This window comes from Salmo salar, chromosome 09, assembly GCF_965601325.2.
Source record: "Salmo salar chromosome 09, fSalSal1, whole genome shotgun sequence".
Classification (NCBI taxonomy): Eukaryota; Metazoa; Chordata; class Actinopteri; order Salmoniformes; family Salmonidae; genus Salmo; species Salmo salar.
In genome coordinates, this window is record NC_138299.1 from 133,937,212 (window position 1) to 133,961,197 (window position 23,986).

The 23,986-nt window shown below is 43.6% G+C and overlaps 1 protein-coding gene across 3 annotated transcripts in view; it reads right to left on the bottom strand.

Annotated features, from left to right (window-relative positions):
* The window catches only part of LOC106612835 (septin-4), a 33,809-nt gene that overhangs the window by 5,169 nt on the left and 4,654 nt on the right, over positions 1–23,986 (bottom strand). The window contains exons 1-8 of one of the 3 annotated variants that reach the window (XM_014214394.3): positions 8,315–9,755; positions 3,916–4,272; positions 3,297–3,480; positions 3,078–3,201; positions 2,550–2,684; positions 1,700–1,817; positions 1,350–1,451; positions 727–823 (exon numbers count right to left, since the gene is read on the bottom strand). In XM_014214394.3, the coding sequence (XP_014069869.1) occupies positions 727–823; positions 1,350–1,451; positions 1,700–1,817; positions 2,550–2,684; positions 3,078–3,201; positions 3,297–3,480; positions 3,916–4,272; positions 8,315–8,584 (1,387 nt within the window). In that variant the 5' untranslated portion in view covers positions 8,585–9,755. Of the gene's footprint in view, positions 1–726; positions 824–1,349; positions 1,452–1,699; positions 1,818–2,549; positions 2,685–3,077; positions 3,202–3,296; positions 3,481–3,915; positions 4,273–8,314; positions 9,756–18,496; positions 18,647–23,986 lie in introns of those variants that run through there. The other 2 variants (XM_014214400.3, XM_014214402.3) reach the window with 2 other exon arrangements.

Sequence of the window (23,986 nt, forward strand, 5' to 3'; positions counted from 1 at the left end):
ACTACCCTAACCCTAGTCTTCAACCACTACCCTAACCCTAGTCTTCAACCACTACCCTAACCATTACCCTAACCCTAGTCTACAACCACTACCCTAGTCTTCAACCACTACCTTAACCATTACCCTAACCCTAGTCTTCAACCACTACCCTAACCCTAGTCTTCAACCACTACCCTAACCATTACCCTAACCCTAGTCTTCAACCACTACCCTAACCCTAGTCTTCAACCACTACCCTAACCCTAGTCTTCAACCACTACCCTAACCCTAGTCTTCAACCACTACCCTAACCCTAGTCTTCAACCACTACCCTAACCCTAGTCTTCAACCACTACCCTAACCATTACCCTAACCCTAGTCTACAACCACTACCCTAACCACAACCCTAGTCTACAACCACTACCCTAACCCTAGTCTACAACCACTACCCTAACCCTAGTCTACAACCACTACCCTAGTCTTCAACCACTACCCTAACCATTACCCTAACCCTAGTCTTCAACCACTACCCTAACCATTACCCTAACCCTAGTCTACAACCACTACCCTAACCACAACCCTAGTCTACAACCACTACCCTAACCACAACCACTACCCTAACCACAACCACTACCCTAACCACAACCCAAACCACAACCCAAACCACAACCCTAACCCTAGCTTCATGTCCACATCCCAGTTCAACCCTAACATAAGACCCCGACACACAATAACTAACAGGGTTACCTTCCACGATGCCCCAGGGATAAAGACGACCCCGGACCCTCTTGCCTTTGGCCTCCACCACCGTGTTGCTGCCGATCACCGCAAACGGTATACTGTCCTGGAGGAGGGAGACAGAGCAAGAGAGGTGAATATGAATAAAGTACAAAGCGGGAGGAATATATATCTGTGGTTATGATGAGGTAATGCAGTCAGTGGAAAACGCTGCATTGCAGATCTACCCATTTCTCTCTCTCCCCCCCTACTTGGAATGGACAGAGCACACTGTCAGGGCACATGAGGTCACAGCCACAGCTCTATGAGGGGGAGAGACTGAGACACCATTTATCTACCAAAATGACATTCTGGCCTGTCCTGGCTGCACAGCTACAGCCTGCCCTCTAATGCATGGGTGCACAGAGATGAACAGAATTCACAAACAGATGACTTTAAGGCTGTGTGCTCAATAATAACATGGTTACGGACATCATCTGTAATCTGGGTTTCCTAACCCAGCATTCCTGTATTGCAGACAGGTTGTTTATGATGACTAGTGTCCTTTAGGTTGCCATACTTCCTCAACTAGTGATATGAGGTTGCCATACTTCCTCAACTAGTGATATGAGGTTTGGATAAATGTGGTTCACCTTGAGTTCCTGATCCTGCTGTTTGAAGTCCTCATCCTCATCAGAGTCACAGTCTGGGAACTGGTAGATCTTAATCCCATACTGCTGGATCTCCTCTCGGATCTACAGGAAGATGGAGGGAGGGAGGGACAGAGAGAAGAGGAGGAGAACATTCAACTGTTTCAAATCCTGTGATTGAGGATGGACAAAAGAACAAGGAGCAAAAACAAATCCATCAAAACAGTCACCTGGAAATAAAAATATGTTTCAGAAATTTGCTGAAACCAATGTCCCCTGTCCATTTCTTATTTGTACAGAGCCATGGTATTCAGACAAGCAGACACAGATAGAAAAGCCAGTTAGTGGCTTGCCTTGAATTTCTTTTTCTTGACCTCGGTGGGTGTGAGTGTATCTGCCTTGGCCAGGATGGGCACAATGTTGACCTTCTCATGAAGGGCCTTCATAAACTCCACATCCAGAGGCCTCAGACTGAGACAGATACAAGACAACAAGATATGACATACATTTTTAGTAATTTAGCAGACTAAATGACCAGAGCAACTTAGAATTAGGGACAACAAGTCAACACTGAGAAAACAACCAAAACACACTGTACATGTGGAAACATGGGCATAGACAACACTGACAAAATTTGGATATGGTTAAGAGATAATTACGGTAATCCAAATGAAGGTAATCCTCATAAACCATATTTTCAAGGATTGTAGTAGTATCTAATATTGGTCAGCAGAGGGAGTTGTTTCCTTATTACAGGTTTGCAGCAGTGCTTAAGCGCTAATGACTGTGCTCAAGATTTTTCCTTTCAGTGAACACAGCGGAGTAAAACAGACAGTAAGCTCAGAAAAAAGTACTGCATCAGCATTTACACCGACGATTGGAGAGAAAGTTTAGTACTGCAGCATCTGCCCCTCAAATTGGATAGAACGTTTAGCACTGCACCAGATGCAGATTTCCCTGGAGGCAGCAGAGCAGAGTGGTTCTAGAATCCACGGAAACCCAATGCATTTAGAATGCATGGAACATGGTGCAAACCAACATGGTGCATAGTGGAAACCCTCTCGGTGGTACTCAAGGAAGGAAGGTAGAAGGGGAAAGGAAACAATTCTAAGAGTATTGAGACACAACCAATATGTCTAGCTCAATAGAAGGACTCCATTTAAAGAGTATTGAGACAGAGACAACATGTCGTAGCTGACGCACCCGTGTCCGAAGGGAGAGATGAAGTAGAGGCAGCAGTGGACTCTGTTATCTTGGATGTTCTTCCTGTTCAGTCCACTCTCGTCCCTGAAGTACTGCTCAAACTGCTGGTCGATGTAGTCCGCCACTGACTTCCAGCTAGGGCGGTGGGGGAGACACAGAGACACACCAGCACTGAGGCAATACTGCAGATACAGCCACCCTACAACTAACCATACCAACCCTAACCCACTGACTTCCAGCTAGGGCAGAGACATCAGCACTGAGGCAATGCAGACAGTCATTCCCCTAACGTATACTGAGCTATACTGCAACTGTACCTCAAACTGCTTCATGCAACAATACAAAGCCTAATTGCAATAAAAGTTTGACGACTGTATTGAAGACTGCCGCGTATATCCAAAGGTTAAGATCAACTCAATACCTCGAACTTACTCAGCTCTGCCTTAGGATCATAATAGGAGTTGAGTTGTTTCGTGTTTTCCTGACACCAAAGAAGAGTCCTATGAAGGAAGGATGTTTGACATATACCATTCAGTGTTATTGACAGCGTCTCCAAAGCCAGGTGTGTCTACAATGGTGAGCTTCAGCTTGACGCCCTTCTCCTCAATGTCCACTGTGTGTTTAGTGATCTCCACTGTCTGAGTGATCCGCTCTGGGGTTAAAACACACAAGTCCTCAGCAGCTGGCCATTTATATCATTCATTCATTTATTCAGAAGAAGATGAGACACCTAAATGGCTACCTTACCCTCAGCGTTGAGTAGCTTCCTGTCCTTGTAGAGGTCTGTGAGGAAGAGGCTGTTGACCAGGGTGGACTTGCCCAGACCAGACTCCCCTGCTACCATCAGGGTGAAGTCAAAGCCCTTCTTGACAGACTTACGGTGCACCTGGTTTGGCAGCGTTGCAAAGCCCACATAGTCCTTGTCTTGGTCCTGTGAAAGCAAGAGAAACACAGACGCCTATTTAAACACATCGCTCAATTCTGGTGGCGGCACATTTGCGAGTTACAGTAATCATTCTCAATAAAAAGGTAACTCCTACCACACATAAATACATGTCTTCAAACCCAAAGCCATTTCAACAGATGTAGGGTATTGAATGAAGCCATTGTCAACACACCAGAACACACTACCATCTTTGACCAACATCAGTTTCAAAGCGAAAGCCACAAACTGAGTAATCTGCCAGACACACAACCAAAGTTTCCAAGTAAACATCACTGGAAATGGCCTGAACCTGCTGCTAGTGCTCCTCTGCGGCTAAAGCACAGCCTCTTTGGACTGGACAGGTGATAACCCAACCCACATTTCCCATAGTGTTGCCTCTGGTCTCTACACCCGAAACGGTCCCCCTGGCCTGAAGTTTACCTCTGGAAAGTCGTAGGGGTCAAAGCGTCCCCAGGGGCTCTTGGGCCTGGTGGGACTGAGGGGAGACTGCATGTCATAGTGATCCACCATTCCACATCCACCCAACTGCAGCCTCCCTACGCCCTGGTTGTCTGACTGGGCCCTGCCACCCGCCGTGGGGGGCCGCAAAAAGGTGGGCGTCCCGGGGGTGTCGCCACCCTCCGCCTCCCTGTCCACCGGGTGGGAGTGCTCATGGTCCGGGCTGTGCTCATAGCCACCCAGAGGCGGGTGAGGGTGGTCCCCGCTGTGGTAGGGGTCTTGTTGCATGATGTTCTCCAACTCAGAGTCTTCAGAATCGTCCTTGGAATGGCTTGAGTGCTAAGGGGGAGGGGGCCAGGGAGCGGTGCGGGTGGGAGGGAGAGGTGATGCAGAGAAGAATGGATGGTGGGGAGTAAAGGTTGGAGCAGGAGGAAGGGTTAATATAGATCGGAAGGAAAACAAGGCGCGAAGGTAACAGGGGCAACATAAGGATCAACAGGAAAAAAGAAGAATGGAGAGTGGTTATAGACACTGAATGTTTTAGTGGAGAGAAACCTAAGAAATCATTAAGTGCAAGGTAGGCTTAGTTCTCTAGGGTTTAGAGAAGGTTTACACTAAGAGACTGCGAGGAAAGAAGATATCGACTGACTGAGTCACTAGAGAGACCACCAGAGAAGCTACAAGGTTAACAACGTAAGAGGGGAGGGTAAATATTTGTGCTGATGGGAGGAATGCCGAGGAAGAAGAGATCCCTGATGCCCATCAAACTGATAACAAGCACACCCTCCGATTCTGACGCGAGAGAACACACTCACTCTGTCCAATACAATATAGAGCGCCAAAAATAGAACCTACAGTGTCCTCTGCTCGAGTAGATAACTCATCATTTGAGTATTAGTATTTTATTAGATCCCCATTAGCTGTTGCTGAAGCAGCAGCAGCAGCTACTTCTCCTGGGGTCCAAACAAAACATGACATAATATAGAACATTAATAGACAAGAACAGCTCAAGGACAGAACGACATTGACCTTCCTGAACTTGTAGGAAATGGGAGGATACATCTAGTTTAAAGTGTAGTGCCGTGGCAGCTGGCTGTAAAGATTCTCCCTGCTCAGCAGCTTCAGCCTTGGTATGGTAGACTCTTGAGTCTGGGTGGCACCCTATTCTCTATGTGCCCTGGTCAAAAGTAGTGCACTACATAGGGAATAGGCTGCAATTTGGGACATCACAATTCAAGAGAAGGTACAGTACTGTAGCCACGTGGATGATAAAGAGTGTAGGCAACCGTTTAACAGGTTACACAACAAAATATGATTTGATTGAGTAGAGCTAAAGGAAATTAACCTCTAAATGACTAATGAACCCTCTTAATTACTAGATGACTGCTCAAATGAATTGCTGTGGTATATGGTGTCATACAGCTTCAAACGCAAACAGTCATGAACACGCACCTTCTTATGACATCAACAAGGACTCAAACATGACATCATCTATTCATATGGGTGTGTCACTCAACACATACCGGTAGACAGAGGAAACCTGATAAAAACCTATTGGTGTGAAACATGTCACCTCAAATGTCATTTACACAATGACTGATCAATTTGTGGTGATCAGTAACAGCACTCATTTTCAAATCTACCTAAACCTGTCAATCATAACTACATGTTATTTTATTCCCATCTCTGCCTTTTCCCAAACCACAAGAGTAAACCATCTACCTTACCTGATGACAATACCTACAATTCATGACACCAACAAAGGCAGAGCCTCTGTGTGTAGTTGAAACTGTAAAGGGATATCCCTTCCTGGAGTTCTCAGACTAGAGACTAGTGTTCCATCCCAAATGGCACCCTATTCCCTATGGGCCCTGGTCAAATGCAGTACACTGTATAAAGAATAGGATGCCATTTGAGATGCAGATTGGTGCTCATGTCCTTAGGGCTGATGCTCAAGTTACCTCAGCCATGCATGCCCTTCCTGACCCAGTTTGTGTAAAGAATCCCCAGCCTGCGCCACTATAAATATTACAGTGTATTGAGAAGGCTAAGAGGCTATTTTACATTTACAGTGCAGTCTGGAAGTATTCAGACCCCTTGACTTTTGCACATTTTGTTACATTACAGCCTTATTCTAATAGATTTTTTCAGTCTACACAGAATACCCCACAATGACAAAGCAAAAACTGTTTTTTAGAAATGTAAAATAAATAAAAAACTTCAATATGACATTTGCATAAGTATTCAGACCCTTTACTCAGTACTTTGTTGAAGCACCTTTGGCAGCGATTACAGCCTCAAGTCTTCTTGGGTATGATGCTACAAGCTTGGCACACCTGGATTTGGGGAGTTTCTCCCATTCTTCTCTGCAGATCCTTTCAAGCTCAGTAGGGTTGGATGGAGCGCATCGCCACACAGCTATTTTCAGGTCTCCAGAGATGTTCAATCAGGTTCATGTCTGGGATCTGGCTGGGCCACTCAAGGACATTGAGACTTGTCCCGAAGCCACTCCTGCGTTGTATTGGCTGTGTGTTTAGGGTCATTGTCCTGTTGGAAGGTGAAACTTCGCCCCAGTCTGAGGTCCTGAGAGCTCTGAAGCAGGTTTTCATCAAGGATCTCTCTGTACTTTCTCTGTTCATCTGTCCCTTGATCCTGACTAGTCTCCCAGTCCCTGCTGCTGAAAAACATCCCCACAGCATGATGCTGCCACCTCCATTCTTCACTGTAGGGATGGTACCAGGTTTCCTCCAGACGTGACGTTTGGCATTCAGGCCAAAGAGTTCAATCTTGGTTTCATCAGACCAGAGAATCTTGTTTCTCATGGTCAGAGTCGTTTAGGTGCCTTTTGGCAAACTCCAAGCTGGCTGTCATGTGCCTTTTACTGAGGAGTGGCTTCGGTCTGGCCAACCTACCATGAAGGCCTGATTGGTGGAGTGCTGCAGAGATGGTTGTCCTTCTGGAAGTTTCTCCCATCTCCACAGGGGAACTCTTGAGCTCTGTCAGAGTGACCATTGGTTTCTTGTTCACCTCTGTGACTAAGGCCCTTCTCCCTCGATTGCTCAGTATGGCCAGACGGCCATCTGTAGGAAGAGTCTTGGTGGTTCCAAACATCTTCCATTTAACAATTATTGAGGCCACTGTGTACTTGGGAGCTACAATACTGCAGATATGTTTTGGTACCCTTCCCCAGATCTGTGCCTCGACATAATCCTGTCTCGGAGCTCTATGGACAATTCCTTTGACCTCATGGCTTGGTTTTTACTCTGACATGCACTGTCAACGATGGGACCTTAGATAGATGTGTGCCTTTCCAAATCATGTCCAATCAATTTAACTTACCACAGGGGGACTCCAATCAAGTTGTAGAAACATCTCAAGGATGATCAATGGAAACAGGATGCACCTGAGCTCAATTTTGAGTCTCATAGCAAAGGGTCTGAATACTTACATAAATAAGGCATCTGTTTTTCATTTTTAATACATTTGCCAAAACATGTTTTCGTTTTGTCATTATGGGGTATTGTGTGTAGATTGATGAGGGGGAAAAAATTACTTAATACATTTTAGAATAAGGCTGTAACGTAGCAAAATGTGAAAAAAGGGAAGGGGTCTGAATACTTTCCGACTGTACATTTTAGTAATTTAGCAGACGCTCTTATCCAGAGTGACTTTGATTGCTATGGTTCCCCTAGAGCTGAGTAAATTGGAGTTATCGGCCCATATCTCTGCTCAATAGTGATGTTAAGTTTTGAGAGCTAATCTAGAGCGGACACAGTCATGATGATACATTGGTGTTCTTCCAAGTTTAAGCTCCTGTGAACAGACACACAGCCTATTGGGCCTCCTTTCTTTGGACCAATAGTAAACAACTTTTTTGCACAAATAACTGGTTCAAACAGGAACTAGTAAACTACAAAGGGAGTCTAAAGCATGTGGACAATTAAAATTAAAATGTTCAAGTATATTGTTGCCAGTCCTTGGTATGTATGAATCTTAGATTGTCCTTCCACATGGTTCTCAGGATAATAGGAGATTATCCCTGCATGCCGACAGAGGGATGATTGTGGTACATATGGAGCGCAGCAGTATGAAACCTCCTGCCACAACATCCCTGTGTTGTGTGTGACAACAGGGGATTGGGTTTAAAGGGGGGGGGGGGGGGGGGGGGGGGGGGGGGGTTCACTGAGAGACCAATAGAAATATGGAAAATACTTAAAACTATTTGAGGTGCACTTGCTTTAGCTTGGAATTTGGAACATTTTGGACTATTCCATTTGTTCCATTCACTGGTGTCAGTCCAACTAAATCAAGCACAGCAGCTCAAATATCTGGAAAGTATTTGACATAATCTTTGACCCAGACCTTGTCTGGTCACTGGTACCTGTTCGGGCTCATGGTGGTGGTCCCTGGTGTGGCCAGGGGATGGCGGGGCGGAGTCCAGGTCATCCGATGATGAGTGAGCCTCATGGTCACTGTCCTCCATTGCTACTGGGGCTACAGTGCACTCTGCAATCTCCAACCAGGAAGGAACATGCATTTGGAGTGGAAAGGGGCGAGGCAAGGAGCAGGGCCAACAGGGAAGTAAGAATTGGAAGGACCAATCAGAACAAGGAATGGGGAATGGTGATGGAGTGGAAGGGTAGGTTGGCATGACAACAGGATAGCGTTGCGTGATGGCGTTTTGTGTAGAACGGACCAGTACAAAAGGGTTGAAAGAAAAACAAAACAAATCATGAAATGATTAAATAACTCAAATTAAAATAACAATGAGTGAGTAGTCTGGATCCAGCCATAGGAAATGACATGGCTGTTGGATGCCAGAGTAAGCAACATGGCTGTCCACTGCTCGCCCACCGGGTGATTGAGTTGTATTCAGAGTGGTGCGTGGAAAGAATTGTTTCAGCAATGTCCAGAAATAATGTTGGTGTGTGCAGGGATCTATTCCATCTGGCCATTCCACTCACAGCCTAATGTTGTTTATTTGTCCAGCTGCACTTAGTTTAACTGATTCTGATATCTTCCCATTCAGAGGGGAGTCTAACAATGCACTGTTACTGAAGCAGATGAAATGAACTGATCTGGCTGCCGTTGCATTGTGTAGAGAGTTGAAATGTCATCACGGAAAATAAAAACAAAAAGGACACACCTACTAACACTCAGAGTTCAGAGCAAGGCCTTGCAAGGTTCTTCAAGTTTCTATCAGTGTTCTCCCAAAAAGGAATTCCAAGTCATCCCAACAAGGTTTTTGATGTCATCCTCACAGTTTTAATTAAACAGGGATTGGGATTAGGAGATAAGGGGCAGAGAGGACAAGTTAATTGTTTCTCAGATTAGTGGACCACTGACCCGTTTTCCTCCGGTCTGCTTTGCTCTGACCAAACCACACGATGGATCAATGTCCAATCTACTGCCTAACATGGACGACCCACCGTGTGATCCAAATAGCAGCGTCCCTGGTCAACAATAACCAACACTGAACTCTGGAACGTCTCTGCTCCACCATTTAAAAACTTGAAGAACAAGTCTGCCCCTCACTTGAACTGCAGAGAATCCACCACTTGGAAGCAAGTAGATTGATAATATCTAAAGAAAATGCAGTCTTTGTAATCAATCATTAAACAACAATCCAAACTTGTACACCAACTAGACTCGATTTTAAAAAAAGACCTCACCAGACTGAATAAAAAAAAATTAAAAAAATCCTCTTCAGGACAATAAGTCACCAATTCTCCTGCAGTCCCTCACCTGTGGTACCCTGTATGAGATGTAACAGCCTGGCTCTCTTGCCTGCTCTCAAGCAGCTCTTCATGCCCTCACCGGGAGCCAGTCTGGAGAGTGGCAAGCATCCCCTGCCTATATATCCTTTTGAACCAGGACACTGTGTCCTTCAGCCCCATCGAGCTGCCTGGCTGCCCCACCGCCCCGGGGCTCCTAGTCCGATCCGCCACACAGACATGAAATCCATCCACGGCCCACGCACCCATCACGGTTCACAAGGTCGGGCTGTCCAACACATACCATGCCAATAACACCAACTCACTTGAACTTTTAAGGCCACTCATCTTTGTACTACATAGATTTTCCAATAAGATCCCACTTTGGCTGTCAGGCACTGGAGTGTGTGATTATCTTAAGCATTAAAGTCTTAGGAGACCGCAGCCACAGCTGAAACGGATTTAAGGGATGACGATTAAGGAATTTCACTGTAGATGTATGGAACCCTCCTTACTTTATCGGCCTGCATGGCTGCCTGCCTTGCTGCCTAAAAACACTGATGTCTCATGAGGTCTTCATTCAACAGTTTGACATAAATTTAGAAGAAAAGAGACAGCATCTCAAGGGAGAGAGAAAACAAGAGTGAGAGGAGAGAGATAACTAGAGAGATAAAGAGAGCAAGAGGAGGAATCTCAGATGATAGTGAATAGAAATGGAGCCTTAACACAGACAGCAGAACAATAGTGGAAGTGACGATCAGGCAGCAGAGTTGGACTGATGACATCACCCAGTCAGCCTGGGCAGCACGTCCATCAGGGCTACTTGGAATGCCTGGCACTGAGCCCCCCCCCCCCCCCTCTTCTTGCATTGCTGCAGGATGAGGATGGAGGGCAAACATGATATTTTCTTTTCTTTCCATCTCCTCTATGTGAATGTACAGCTCCATCTAGAGAGGTTGGGAAGCATCAGTCACACATGCATGCTTTCCCTCTGAGCCTTCATCTCCCTTCTCTCTACACTGTGGGTACTTGTTCACTTGCCTTCATGGGAGACACACATACACTAATGACTTTAGAGTTATGCATTGAACTGCTGCAACCCCCCAAAGCCAAATATAATACTAGGCCTATTAGTCAACTGTGTTTAGAATAAATCCATCCATTAATCTCATGTACAGTGCTTAGCAGGGAAAATACGTTGGACATTTCTCATGTGACTTTCCCAGACCTGCCAACCCTGTCCAACTTTTTAGAGTACCAGACGGCTCATGTTCTTAGACAAACATTATGGATCACACCTGGTTCAGTCCTCTGAAAAACAGAAATAAAAGATTCATACTGATAAGAATATATCAAATAAATGTATGTTTTGTGGAATTAGCAGATTGTCTATGTTTATTCCATTACATGTACAGTGTAGAATTGAGATAATTATCTGTAACGTTTTTGTTAGCACATGCCCCCAAGTTTAGTCTCTGAAGTAGTGGAACGCTTGTCACCTCTCAAACAGGGCCAATCACTAGGGCCAGCTCACAAGTATTGGCGTTTTAGACACGGTTCCTAATCAACACTAAAAGCTAAATTATTTTGAAAACATAAAAATAAAAACAAATGACTGCATCGACACTGCTCGCAAACTGGCTACACAAAGCTTAAGCAGGCTACCGCGAAGGGAATCTGAACGCTGTAAAACGTGCCTATTGTATTTCTTTGCCTCTATAGCTAATACCGGCCACTCATTCATTCTTCATCGCGCAGTCTTCTAAACTCCCGCCTCCATGTAATGCCAAGATGTTTATATTTACTTTTGATTATACTTTTGTAATGCTTTAATGACGTGGATCATAATTACAGTCTATCAGGTTGCATGATCCTCGTAATGTTACCAGTGGCGGTTCTAGAGCATTTCAACTGGGGGGCCCAAGCTGGGGCCAGTTGTACTGTTAGAGGGGCATTAGCAGGCAAAAGACCATGTTCATAATCATTAGTGTTCCGCGTTGCCACTGTCTAATAACAGATGTAAAAAAAGAACGATAGCAAAAATTTGTTATGTAAAAATGATTTCATAGTCCACATTTAGGGGGGCCACAAGGGGGTCCAAAATTGTTGTCACGGGGCACTGCCCCCCAGAACCGCCCCTGAATGTTACGTGGAAAATACAACGCAGAATTAAATGTATATTACATTTGCACAAATGCGACCAGTAATTTATCGTATTCGCCTTTCATTTCTATCACTAGCAAATGGCACTTTGAAACCCATTGAATGTCCATTTTACGTTCACTAACGTTAGCATGAAACAATTGTGTGTTGTGGAAAGGTAAACACTAGAGTTGAAAAGGGATTTGTCCATGTGTTTACGTACAGCTGACAGTCGGCAAACTCAGCATCACAACAAACAAGAGCAGGGGCAGACACGGGGTAGCTACGTCGAATAATGTATTAATCTCCATGTCCTTTGACACAAACTCCGTACATGTCTGTGTGTTGCAGCTCGAGAAGAGAGATGTTAGATTTACTCAGAGAATTTATTTGTTATTAAAATGTAAACCATTTTTTTATTTTAAAATAAATAAAAATCAGGCCCTATTCATTTCTGCGTACTTTTTAAAACATTTTATCTACCACCATATTTGACAGAAGGTCCCACATCTAGCCATCACTGGTTGTAATTCCGTGTCCACAAGATGGCAGCAGTGTATGTACAAAGTTTCAGAGGATAACTATGTATGAGAAAATTACATGACATTTAGTGTGAAGTCACCCAGGTACATTTGGGCAAATCGTGAAGGACACATTTACATTCACATGAACTTTTTCTGCAAGAATATAGTCAAATCTGTATACTTAGACTTTGATTTAGCTTTTCCAGTATTAGTAGCCATATTATAAGTTCAATATTTGCAAAACACCCAGTTTTCATAACTCTCCATATTCTTATTTTTGTCCAAAAGCAAAAGGCTTGCTGTCGCACAAGGTTAGCAGCTACATTTTGCGACAGATACGGGGTTTCCGGATACTCCAGTGAAGCCCAGCTCATTGGCTATCTAGCTAGCTTTGTGTGACCCTGATGGTGCTTATTTGACAAAGTTAGTCGATCAAGTGAAGACCACCCATGTCGTCGGCGTGCCATGAAGGCATCGCTTTCTGACCAAATTTGGTGTCAGATGGGATATACTACACCCCTAATGATATAGTGAAGTCTGGTTACGTTCTAGGATCTCTGAGGAATAAATATGAACGTGATTTGACTGGTTGAAACAACGTTTAGGGTTAGATTTTCACAGATTCCTTTCTTTGCAAATTTGAACGAGTGGAAATACAAAATCGATCAAGCATGCTATATGGACCTTTTTAGGATATGAAAAATGATTTTATTTAACAAAACGACACTTCATGTTATCTCTGGGACCCTTGGGATGATAAATCAGAGCAAGATTTCAGAATGTAAGTACACATTTCAACTTCAGAGGGGAATTTATCAAACCTATCACGGTGAAAAAAAGTGTTTTGTTGTTAGGAGCTCTCAAACAATAGCATGGCATTTTTTTCGCAGTAATAGCTACTGTAAATTGGACAGTGCAGTTATATTAACGAGAATTTAAGCTTTCAGCCGATATAAGACACTTATATGTACCGATATTTGTATCTCTAAAATCTGTGATAGTGACACAAGGCGCTGCATGATTTACAACTGTCCCGTTGACGGGACACCTATTTAACTCAGATCTCGTACATGGACAAAGAATTGCGTAGTTGGTACGCAAAATGCGTGCATGTTGGCAGGTCTGCTTTCCTTTAGATCCCTTTGATGTGCTTATCATTGGTTCAACATAATAACAACCTCAATTCCTTAAAAAAAGAAAGGAAGAGTTGACTACATACAGTGAGAGAGAATCAGTCAAACTGAATTAAATCACAACTAATAAGAATAGACAAACAGGTTGTGATAATGTAAATGATAGTCACATTGACAACATTTGTCTTAGTAAATTAAGTCATAACTGTACAGTTTACATCTTAATTTAACTTCTTATTCCATTTAGTCACACTATTCCTTTGAGAAAATTCCAAAGGAGAAATCTAAAGCACACAGTCAAACAAATTAGGCTATATATCTGAATGGTCTCTTGACGTATAACTGAAACACCCCAGTCACCCAACAGGGCTGCAGCGGAGCATCTGAGCTGCTGAGCTCAACATAGTTCCAGAGGCTGATACACCAATAAGCTTACAAAAACACATGATCGGCTAGCTAGAAAACACCAGCCTATGGTTGAGCTGAGCCAGACCGACACCAGAAACCACACCAGAAAACCACACACACCACAGTCCTACTGCATGTCCCACCTATATCACATCTGATGAACAAATCAGTAGCATTCATGGAAATGTCTCTATCATATTGTAGAACTTGTATATTCCTAGACTAACATAATAATATACAGTGCATTCGGAAAGTATTTAGACGCTTTGAATTTTCCACCTTTTGTTACGTTATCAATAACATACTGGTAAGACACGTTTCCCATTTATTCAGCTGAATACTTCATCTAATTAACTTAAGTGCCATGCTCAAAGGCTCACAGCAGTGGGACCCACCTGGGACCTGATCCAGTTAATATCCGCAACAGGCAACACTACTGCCTCTCACCGCAATTACTAGTAGAAATCATTATTCTGTAGTACGAATCATTTTCACCCGATTAGTGTAGGTTGAATTTTTTTCCACAGTAAACCAATACAGTGACTCCTCCAGTAAGATTAACCTGGTGGTCTCATATGCAGTTAGTGCATACCAACCACATGAAACTAGAAAGTTGCTGGTTCAAGTCCAAGGTACTGCTGCGGTGGCCAGCCCCTTGAGCAATAACTAAGGCACTTAACTGGAAAATACTTCTACAGATCTTGTGGAACATTCATAAGCTGCAGTCAGAAACTGAAAACGTGCATCAGCTGTTGATGATTTGTATGAACGTTTGTGATCTTATCTTAAAACTTTAATTCCACAGATTTTACAGAGCAGTCAGTCCAACACAACAAAAAGCTTTCTCTGCTCTGAAGAAAAATGTGATGGGTAAAAATCTCTACAGTACAGAAGAATCTCTACAGGACCAATCATTCCCTAAACCTCAACTAAATGCTGTAATAAATAATGTGGAGGAGACTAAACTGCTTGGAGTAACCCTGGATTGTAAACAGTCATGGTCAAAACATGTTGATACAACAGTAGCTAAGATGGGGAGAAGTCTGTCCATAATAAACGCTGCTCTGCCTTCTTAACACTATCAACAAGACAGGTCCTACAGGCCCTAGTTTTGTCGAACCTGGACTACTGTTCAGTCGTGGGGTCAGGTGTCACAAAGGGGGACCTCTGAAAATTTAAATTGGCTCAGAACAGGGCAACACGGCTGGCCCTTAAATTTACATTTTTAGTCATTTAGCAGGCGCTCTTATCCAGAGCGACTTACAGTAGTGAATGCATACATTTCATAATATTATTTTTTATTTTTTTCCCCCCGTACATTTAGAGATAACAATAATATGCATGTAAATCTCTCATGGCTCAAAGTGGAAGAGAGATTGACTTCATCACTACTTGTTTTTGTAAGAAGCGTTAACAAGGTGAATGCACAGAGGTGTCTGTTTAAAATACTAGCACACAGCTCGGACACCCATGCATACCCCACAAGACATGCCACCAAAGTCAAAAACAGACTATTGGAGGAGCACAGTACTACGTAGAGCCATGGCTACATGAAACTCTATTCCACATCGGGTAACTGATGCAAGCAGTAGTATCAGATTTAAAAAAAACAAATACACCTTATGGAACAGCTGGGACTGTGAACACACACACACACACAGAGGAACAGACACATGCTTACACATATACATGATAAGACATGCACACTGGATGTTGTATTGTAGATATGTGGTAGTAGAGTAGTGGCCTGCGGGAAAACAATTAATGTGTTGTGAAAAGTGTTAAGTAATGTCATGAAATATTTTAAATTGTATATAACACTGCCTTAATGTTGCTGGACCCCAGGAAAAACAGCTGCTGCCTTGGCAGTGGGGGATCCTTAATAAATACAAATCGCAGACTTCTCAGCCAGACAATGTACTGTCACAATAACTACATGTGACAACATTGGTGATCTCAAACTTTTCTATCTGTATAGTTCAGGTCAGTAGGAGTAACATGCCATAGTGAAGCCACAATATAACTATTTCACTCTGGTCCGTGGCGGTGCACACAATGCATTCACTCTGCACCCATTTTTGTGGAAGATATTCAATAATCTTTAATGAGTTCTTATAAGCACTTTAGAAATGTCATGTTGTGGGTTACTTCACATGCTTATTGAAGAAGCTAATGTTTACCTTTAGGAGGGGACTTCAACCTACTGTCTGCCCTCAAAGAGACCATTGTCAACATGCCATCAACTAAGTCCAAAAAAAGGGGAAGAAATTATGGGATGTGGGAACGAAGGGGAAACGTTTTTTTTCCTGACTGACGGAGTAAAAGGTTGATGGTTGGTTAGACTATATAATACAGTCTCAGAGAAACAATGAAAGGATATGAAACCAAATTCAACAGAACAGTAGTTGTGGTTGGCAACAGTACCCTGCTTTGTTACTGTTGGAGCGAGGTAGAGGGTTTAACTGCCACTACTGTTGCACTCAGAGGACCAGGCAGCTTAGTGCTTTCCATAGGACATGGAGTGTGTGTGTGGCAGGTTGACGATTATTGTCACGAGTCTTTTCCTGGAGGCAGAACTGAGCAATTTCCACTTAGATAGGCCAGCTGCAATGTTAAAATGTGCTATATTGTACAAATTAAAAGGTTAGGAGTGTGTTTGGATATGATGACTTTGTGGCTGTGTCAGCACCACTCTGCAGAGCTGCCTCCAGAACAAGATTAATGACAGAAAACACCAACCTGCGCGTGTGTGCGTAGACATGGGAAATGCAATCACAAGCCCCAGAGAGCCATAAAGAAACTGTACAGCATGTTGTTATTGACCTCATGTGATGAAAGCACATTTCTACTACAGGCAATTCAAAAAAAAAAAAAAAAAATCAGCACACTTATTTCTATCTAGTAAAACTACAGTATAGTAATTATGGTGCTATCGTTCAATGTCCGGTTGTGAAAATGACTTTATTAAGCGTGAGTATAGTCAGACTATGCATTTAATTCTGAATGTTAATTTCCCCCTCCTGGAGGAAATGCTTTATTTTACAGCATCTTAAGTGAAATGAGAGGTTAACACCCCTGTGAAATACAAACTATTTTACTGGATGTTCTGTAGACTAGATGGGAAATGCGCCATTGGCCACCAAAGTCCTGCGAGTCTGGTGTGACACATTCATACATACAGTAGACTCAGAACATCCAAAGAACATTAAATATAATTCATTCTAGTTCTGTGGAAATCACCTATAAACACTCATTTTGGAACTTAGGCTATTACCTCAATCTCATTTATGAGCGAATTCCCTTTAACATGTCTGCACATTGTGGAGTGTTTGGTTTAATGTTTGAGTAGAACACCAGTGAGGTTCACCCTTGTGGCTTACCCGGGTGCAGGTGGTGATGCAGTGAACATATGTGATCTGCTCTGTGTGAATGCTGTGATTGTTTAGATCAGTACAGCAGGGCTCTGTGTGTCTGAGTGAGACCGTGCTATAAAAGAGACAGAATGGAGAGCGAGATGGTTGGGGGGGGGGGGGGGGGGTTGCCAATACAGACACACACAGCTCTGCCAGAACAGCCCAAGGGAAGTCAGGTGCTCATCTTACATACAGAGGTGGTCATGGAGTGTATGAAGTACTTTCTAAATGTAATCCGTTACAGTTGCTAGTTACCGGTCCAAAATTGCAATCAGTAATGTAACTTTCAGCTTGCCCAAACTCAGTAACGTAAACTGATTTCTTTTGGATCACTTTTCCCTTAAGGAGGCATTAGAAGAAGACAAACAATCCATCAAATGCATTTGGTGTCATCATAGTGGTATCTGACTTGTGGAACAAACTTAAACTTGCGCCTTTTTTGAAAATGCAGAATTGAATGGGTTGTGTCAATGTATATTCTCACAAACATCCTTTCTGATTTTTTATAAATCCAAGAAGGCATTAATTCGTTTTTAAAAAGTATCTGTAATGTGATTACAATATTTCTGCTGGTAACGTAACCATTCGTTTTTTTTGTAATCAGATTACATATAATCAGTTACACCCCAACCCTGGAATATATTACAGCACATCTACAGTAGACTGGTGCTATAAGACTTGAGCAAAATGCCATTAAACTGACACTATCAGACAGGAAGAGAGCCCCAGTCAATAACATCTGCACTGCCGCAGCAGCAGGTAGGCTAACTCTCCAAAACCAATACTCACGCACAGTGCATTCAGCTGTTGTTACATTAATCAATATAGACATCTTAACATCCCTATGAAAGACTGGTGCCTCCCCTCTCACAACAGGCAACCAGCACCCAGCTGCAGTGGTGCCAGAACACAAGGCAACAACAACCAACACGTGTTTAAAGTCATGGGAAGCCATGCACATCATACCAAGCACTTCACAGTATAAAGCTGGGTTGAGAAGAAGAATGTCAAGCCTAATGCAGAATTATGCTCACACAGAACACACCGACTGATATTTATACCAAACAGACTGAAAGCAACTTGTAGTGTTGTGTTGCAGACTGATATAGTGGTAAACCTCAACCATACGCTCAGGGGAGAAGCTGGCAAAGACAAATATAGTTTCATTACCACTATAGTGGAGGAGTAAACAATACAGACCATTACCACACACACACACACACACATACCTCAGAGTCGCTGTTTGTTTCAGAGTTTGCTGCCATTTTCTCCTTTGGGACCCCAATGACATGAAAATAAAAGCCCCCAATAAGAAGACAGAACCCAAATCAAAAGAGAGATCAGAGGAGACAGTAAACAGGCCTTGAAAAGCTCCTCAGTCCTACTGTCACTTCACCTCTCACAGAATACACCTCAGTACATAAACACACCCATTTTTCCTACCCTCGTCCAATCAATTGATATCAAATCTACATAACCAGACCCCTTGCTACAGACTTCAGGGCTCTGTTTTGCATGCCCCTTGGCTCATTGCCAACCACTCTGTGTGGTGTATATTTGAATAATCCCACCCCATTCTCAGTTCTGACCACTGTGTGCAGCCCATGTATATTAGATGCAGATGTAGCAGTAGCGCTGTTCTGTCACTCCTTCCTTCAGGAGAGATGCTGCACTGTTGGAAGCTTTACATCTGCCCTGTCGCCTTTTAAACAAGCCCCTGCTGTCCTCATTCTGCACAGCCACAGCTGTGCTCCACAATGCACACACAGATGTTGTGCTTGTGCAAAATGCATGCGCATCCACACACACACACACACACACACACACACACACGTTTGTGTCACTAATGGTCAAACAGTCAGGAAGAAAGAGTTTAATTTAAGCACAACTCATCACTTAGTACTCATACAGGCTACAGGCACCCCAGACTCTAGCACCGCTCACTGCCCCCATCCAACCCCCCTAGCATCTCAGCTGGCAGTACCAGGGCAAGAGGGGTACTGCAGTGGGGCAGAATAGTCTTTCCAGTGTGTGTGTACGTACATGTCACATGCATCTGTGTGGACAGGGCACAAAAGGGATGCACACGCTCAAATACTTTTCAAATGGTAAGATCCAAAAAATACATGTACGCAATGTGGATACAACGCGCGCGCACAGACACACACACACACAGACACACACACACACTTTAGTCAGTCACCGTACTAAGCCATAATATAAAGATTTACCATAATCTTGCTGGGAGGCTACGCATTACTCATTCTTAGGGAATTCGTTTTTTGCGATTACGCTATTCCCTCCCATTTTACAGCAAGGTTTAAAGTCAAATGAATGGGCACAGCAGAAAGACTGAGCCGCATACATTTTCTCAGTCTTTTGTAATGTCTTTGTAAAGGCAGTCCAGGACTGAAGTAAGGAGAAACGTGATTCTCTCAGTTCCAGCAGCATTCAGACAGACGGTCTCATAGGCTTAACCAGAGTCATTGTCCTCAATATGTAGATTAAGAAGCACAACTCCTCTGGGTTTCAGCTAATCTAGGACTACGAGAGCTGGGTTTCAGCTAATCTAGGACTACGAGAGTGAGAGCTGGGTTTCAGCTAATCTAGGACTACGAGAGCGAGAGCTGGGATTCAGCTAATCTAGGACTACGAGAGAGAGAGAGAGAGCTGGGATTCAGCCCATACACATTAATCTTCATTTGACAGATTTGCTGTGAGAGGAATCCACACTGTCAGCCTCTGGGAAGAGAGGCTGTCTGGATTACTGTAGACCACTATCAGATCCAGATCCCAACCTATAGGATCATCACTGTCAGCGACCAACATATAGACAGTGTAATGAATACTGTAAGCAGTAGACAGTATCCTCTTATACAGACCATACAGTATGGTAAAACCCCACTAAGATCCTGTAAAGCTGTGAGAAATGTGCAGGGCTGGCTGGAGGGTGAGAGGGGGACATTTCCATTTCCACGCAGACTGGAGTGCCATGCCCACTTCCCTGTGGTGTCAATACTACTTCCTGTAGTATTGAAAGTCTGTTGAGTCCAGGTCCTGTATTCACCAAGCGTCTTAAGAGTGCTGATCCAAGTCTGCCCTCTTATTCATTATGATTTAACAGGCTGAATTGATCCTAGAACAGCACTCATACTCTAAGACACTTTGTAAATATGGGCCCTGGTCCTCTCTAATACTCTCATCAGGGACTGATAATCAGGATTGTCTGAAGGAGCTGACAGCATGCCCCAAGAGATGGGACACACACACACACACACACACACAAACTGCTGTCTTTGGAGACTCTACCGGATCATATTCCCAAACATAATTAAAATGCCTGGCTTCTCCCAGTTTACATTGTAGGGTCATCCGGCACGGGGCCAGAGGGGCCGGAATGGCATACCTGATGATGAAACTACTATTCACTGACAGACAGGATACAAGCTATTGGAACTCCCAAGTCCCAAAATGGCCTCTGCCTCTCTGTGACAAGAACAGTCTTATTTCCTAATTGGAATAGTATAGAAAAAAGTCAGATGTAAATCAGATGCACTTAGATCAGATACAAATGTGAGTCATTTACTGTGTAAACCTTTGGTCAACAGACCTTCATCAAATGGAAGACAAATGAGACAGGAAAACACATGGTTGCTCAAACTGTGCTCCTGTGTCTGAGGCACGTAGCACTGTAGACACTAGGTCCTCAGACTCCCCTGGGTACAACACTGACACCAGAGTGAGCTGGCAGAGAGCTGGCGCCATCTAGTGCCCTCCACATGAAACAGCTTGTCAAACACACAGACATGCCGTACACACACACACGAAAATGACGACAACCCCACGTCATAAAACAACACCTGATAACAATGACAAATGCCAATGGCTATTATAAATAGCAGAGCATTGCATCACACTAGTGGGACAATAATTGTAATGCACACAGCGATCTAACTGAACACACAGAAATGCTACTGCCCTGTAGACAAGGACAACTAGCACCCCAAGTATGGTTCAGTCATGTGATGTGTGTGAGACAGAGTCTCTCTCTAGGGGTAGGGCAGCAGTCAATGCAACCTGGCTCTTATGAAGCCAGGGTAGGCTATGCCGAATAGGCTCAAAGGCACTGCTATTCTCCACTGAGGTTAATTCAGGACAGGTAAAACATTATGAGAACAGAGTTTTCACAATAGAGACCAAAATGCCTTATCAGCTTTCTCAGATCAACTAAAATCATTAAAAACACATTGATCACAAGAAGATGGAATGTTGAAGAATCTAACAGCTCTCACCGAACTTCCACATCACCAGTTATCAACCGCCTCTGCACGAACAGCGGCCCACAGCAGCCCACAGCAGCCCACAGCAGCCCACAGCAGCCCTGGCCCCCACATGAGGAGAAGTCCTTAGTGCTGAACCTGCACTTCCTCCTCCATTCAATTGAGGTCCTTTATCTGACCCAGCTAAATGTTCCTGTTGGAACCAGGCTGCACAAGCAGCATTCCTCAACCCTCTTTTGTTTTATCCCCGACAAGCCGGTGTGGAGAAACAATTGGCTCGTGAGGTCGTGGCGAGGAGGTGTTCTGTCAGAGGGCTGAAGAAACGAAAGACAGAGGCCATCAGAGATTAATAGAGGGAGTGAAGGAGAGAGAGACAGATGGAAGGAGAACTATTATCAAATACTTAGTTATGACCCTCAGTATATATTTCGGAGGACCCTCAGTATATATTTCGGAGGAAACACTGAGTGCCAACGGCATATGACCTCATGTCTTTAGATGCGTTTTTCCCCCTCTAATGCACAGTTGGATAGTTCTCTATGAAAGCAATGGCCTTTAGATGGATACAGGCTTCTGGATAGTTCCCACTAGGCAATAACAAAGCACTGCACCACAACCAGTGTGCCTACCCAGTCTCTGCAGTGAGTGTAGAATTGGATGGCACACCTGTGCAGGGTTGGCCAGTGTGGCCCCGGTCATCCATCCATACCTCCTCTGTCCAAAATGGGCTCTCTCTCGCACTCTCTACGACCAGAACTCATGGTGGGCAACACAGATCCAAATGATACCTCTACACGGTAGAACTGGGATTTCCAGCAACTCAAAAGGCTGTAGGGGCTGTTTTTATCTGCTTTATTTTGCTGACGTCTCAAGAAAGAGCTACAACGGAATGAGCAGAGAAAGACACACACACACACACACAAGGTTGATTATAGTTGGTCATTTGAACTGTATTTGTTATCAGGCTTATTTAAAACATATTTTTGGGGTATAAATATATATTTTTGTTGCTGTTTATAGTGTTCTGTGTTCCAGTTACAGAAGCCAAGCTGAACAAAGGTCTGCGTTTCCATTTAGCTATAAATCAATAGCCCTGAATTATCCTCATCCCTATACCTTTGACAGAGACCTGGGGCCTTCCGTCAGACTAGTGCTTTACCATTCACTATACTCTCACCCATTTACCCAAAGCTGAGGAAACCAGAGATTATTATTGCTTTTCAATGACCCCTAGATCACTGTAAAGCTCAAACTGCAGCTGAATAATTACTTTCAATTCCAGACAGAGAACAAAGCACTTTGTTGTAAACCTGCATGGGAAGGTATTGTTGATGTTTATCTAGACTAGCTAGGGCCTGTTAGTACCCAGAAAGTGATGTTAATGTTTATCTAGACTAGCTAGGGCCTGTTAGTGATGTTAATGTTTATCTAGACTAGCTAGGGCCTGTTAGTGATGTTAATGTTTATCTAGACTAGCTAGGGCCTGTTAGTGATGTTGATGTTTATCTAGACTAGCTAGGGTCTGTTAGTGATGTTGATGTTTATCTAGACTAGCTAGGGTCTGTTAGTGATGTTAATGTTTATCTAGACTAGCTAGGGTCTGTTAGTGATGTTGATGTTTATCTAGACTAGCTAGGGCCTGTTAGTGATGTTAATGTTTATCTAGACTAGCTAGGGCCTGTTAGTGATGTTGATGTTTATCTAGACTAGCTAGGGTCTGTTAGTGATGTTGATGTTTATCTAGACTAGCTAGGGTCTGTTAGTGATGTTGATGTTTATCTAGACTAGCTAGGGTCTGTTAGTGATGTTGATGTTTATCTAGACTAGCTAGGGCCTGTTAGTGATGTTGATGTTTATCTAGACTAGCTAGGGTCTGTTAGTGATGTTGATGTTTATCTAGACTAGCTAGGGTCTGTTAGTGATGTTGATCTAGACTAGCTAGGGTCTGTTGTACCCAAACAGTGGAGGAAGAGAAAATATGCAGCCAGACGACAGACACCTGAGACTGCAAATAACCAAGTCAGACAAAACAATGTATGAACATCTGGTTAGTAGCCGGGCTGTGAACGGAGTTTTGCCCTTTGAGAGTGAGGTCAGTGTGTGGAACTGTGGACTATTACTAAACGGTTACAGTGCATTCCAGCCAGCCTGTCTGTCGGTCGTCCTCATTACATGAATATAATACCACCTTGTGTGATCTCAAGCTCCAAAAACGGCCTTATCAAAATGTTGACTTTAAAGAGGGGCCAGGAGTAAATTAGAACTGATGGTTGCCATTGGACACAGTGTTGACATTGTGTGGTGAGCAGATTTAATAAGGGAAGGAGTGATGTCAGCGTCTGGACTGAACTTCCTGTCTTGCTCAGTAGAGGAGGGTCTTGTCTAAATGAAGTGAAGAACAACCGGTATCTAGACATCCCTAACTAACAAAACTATAGT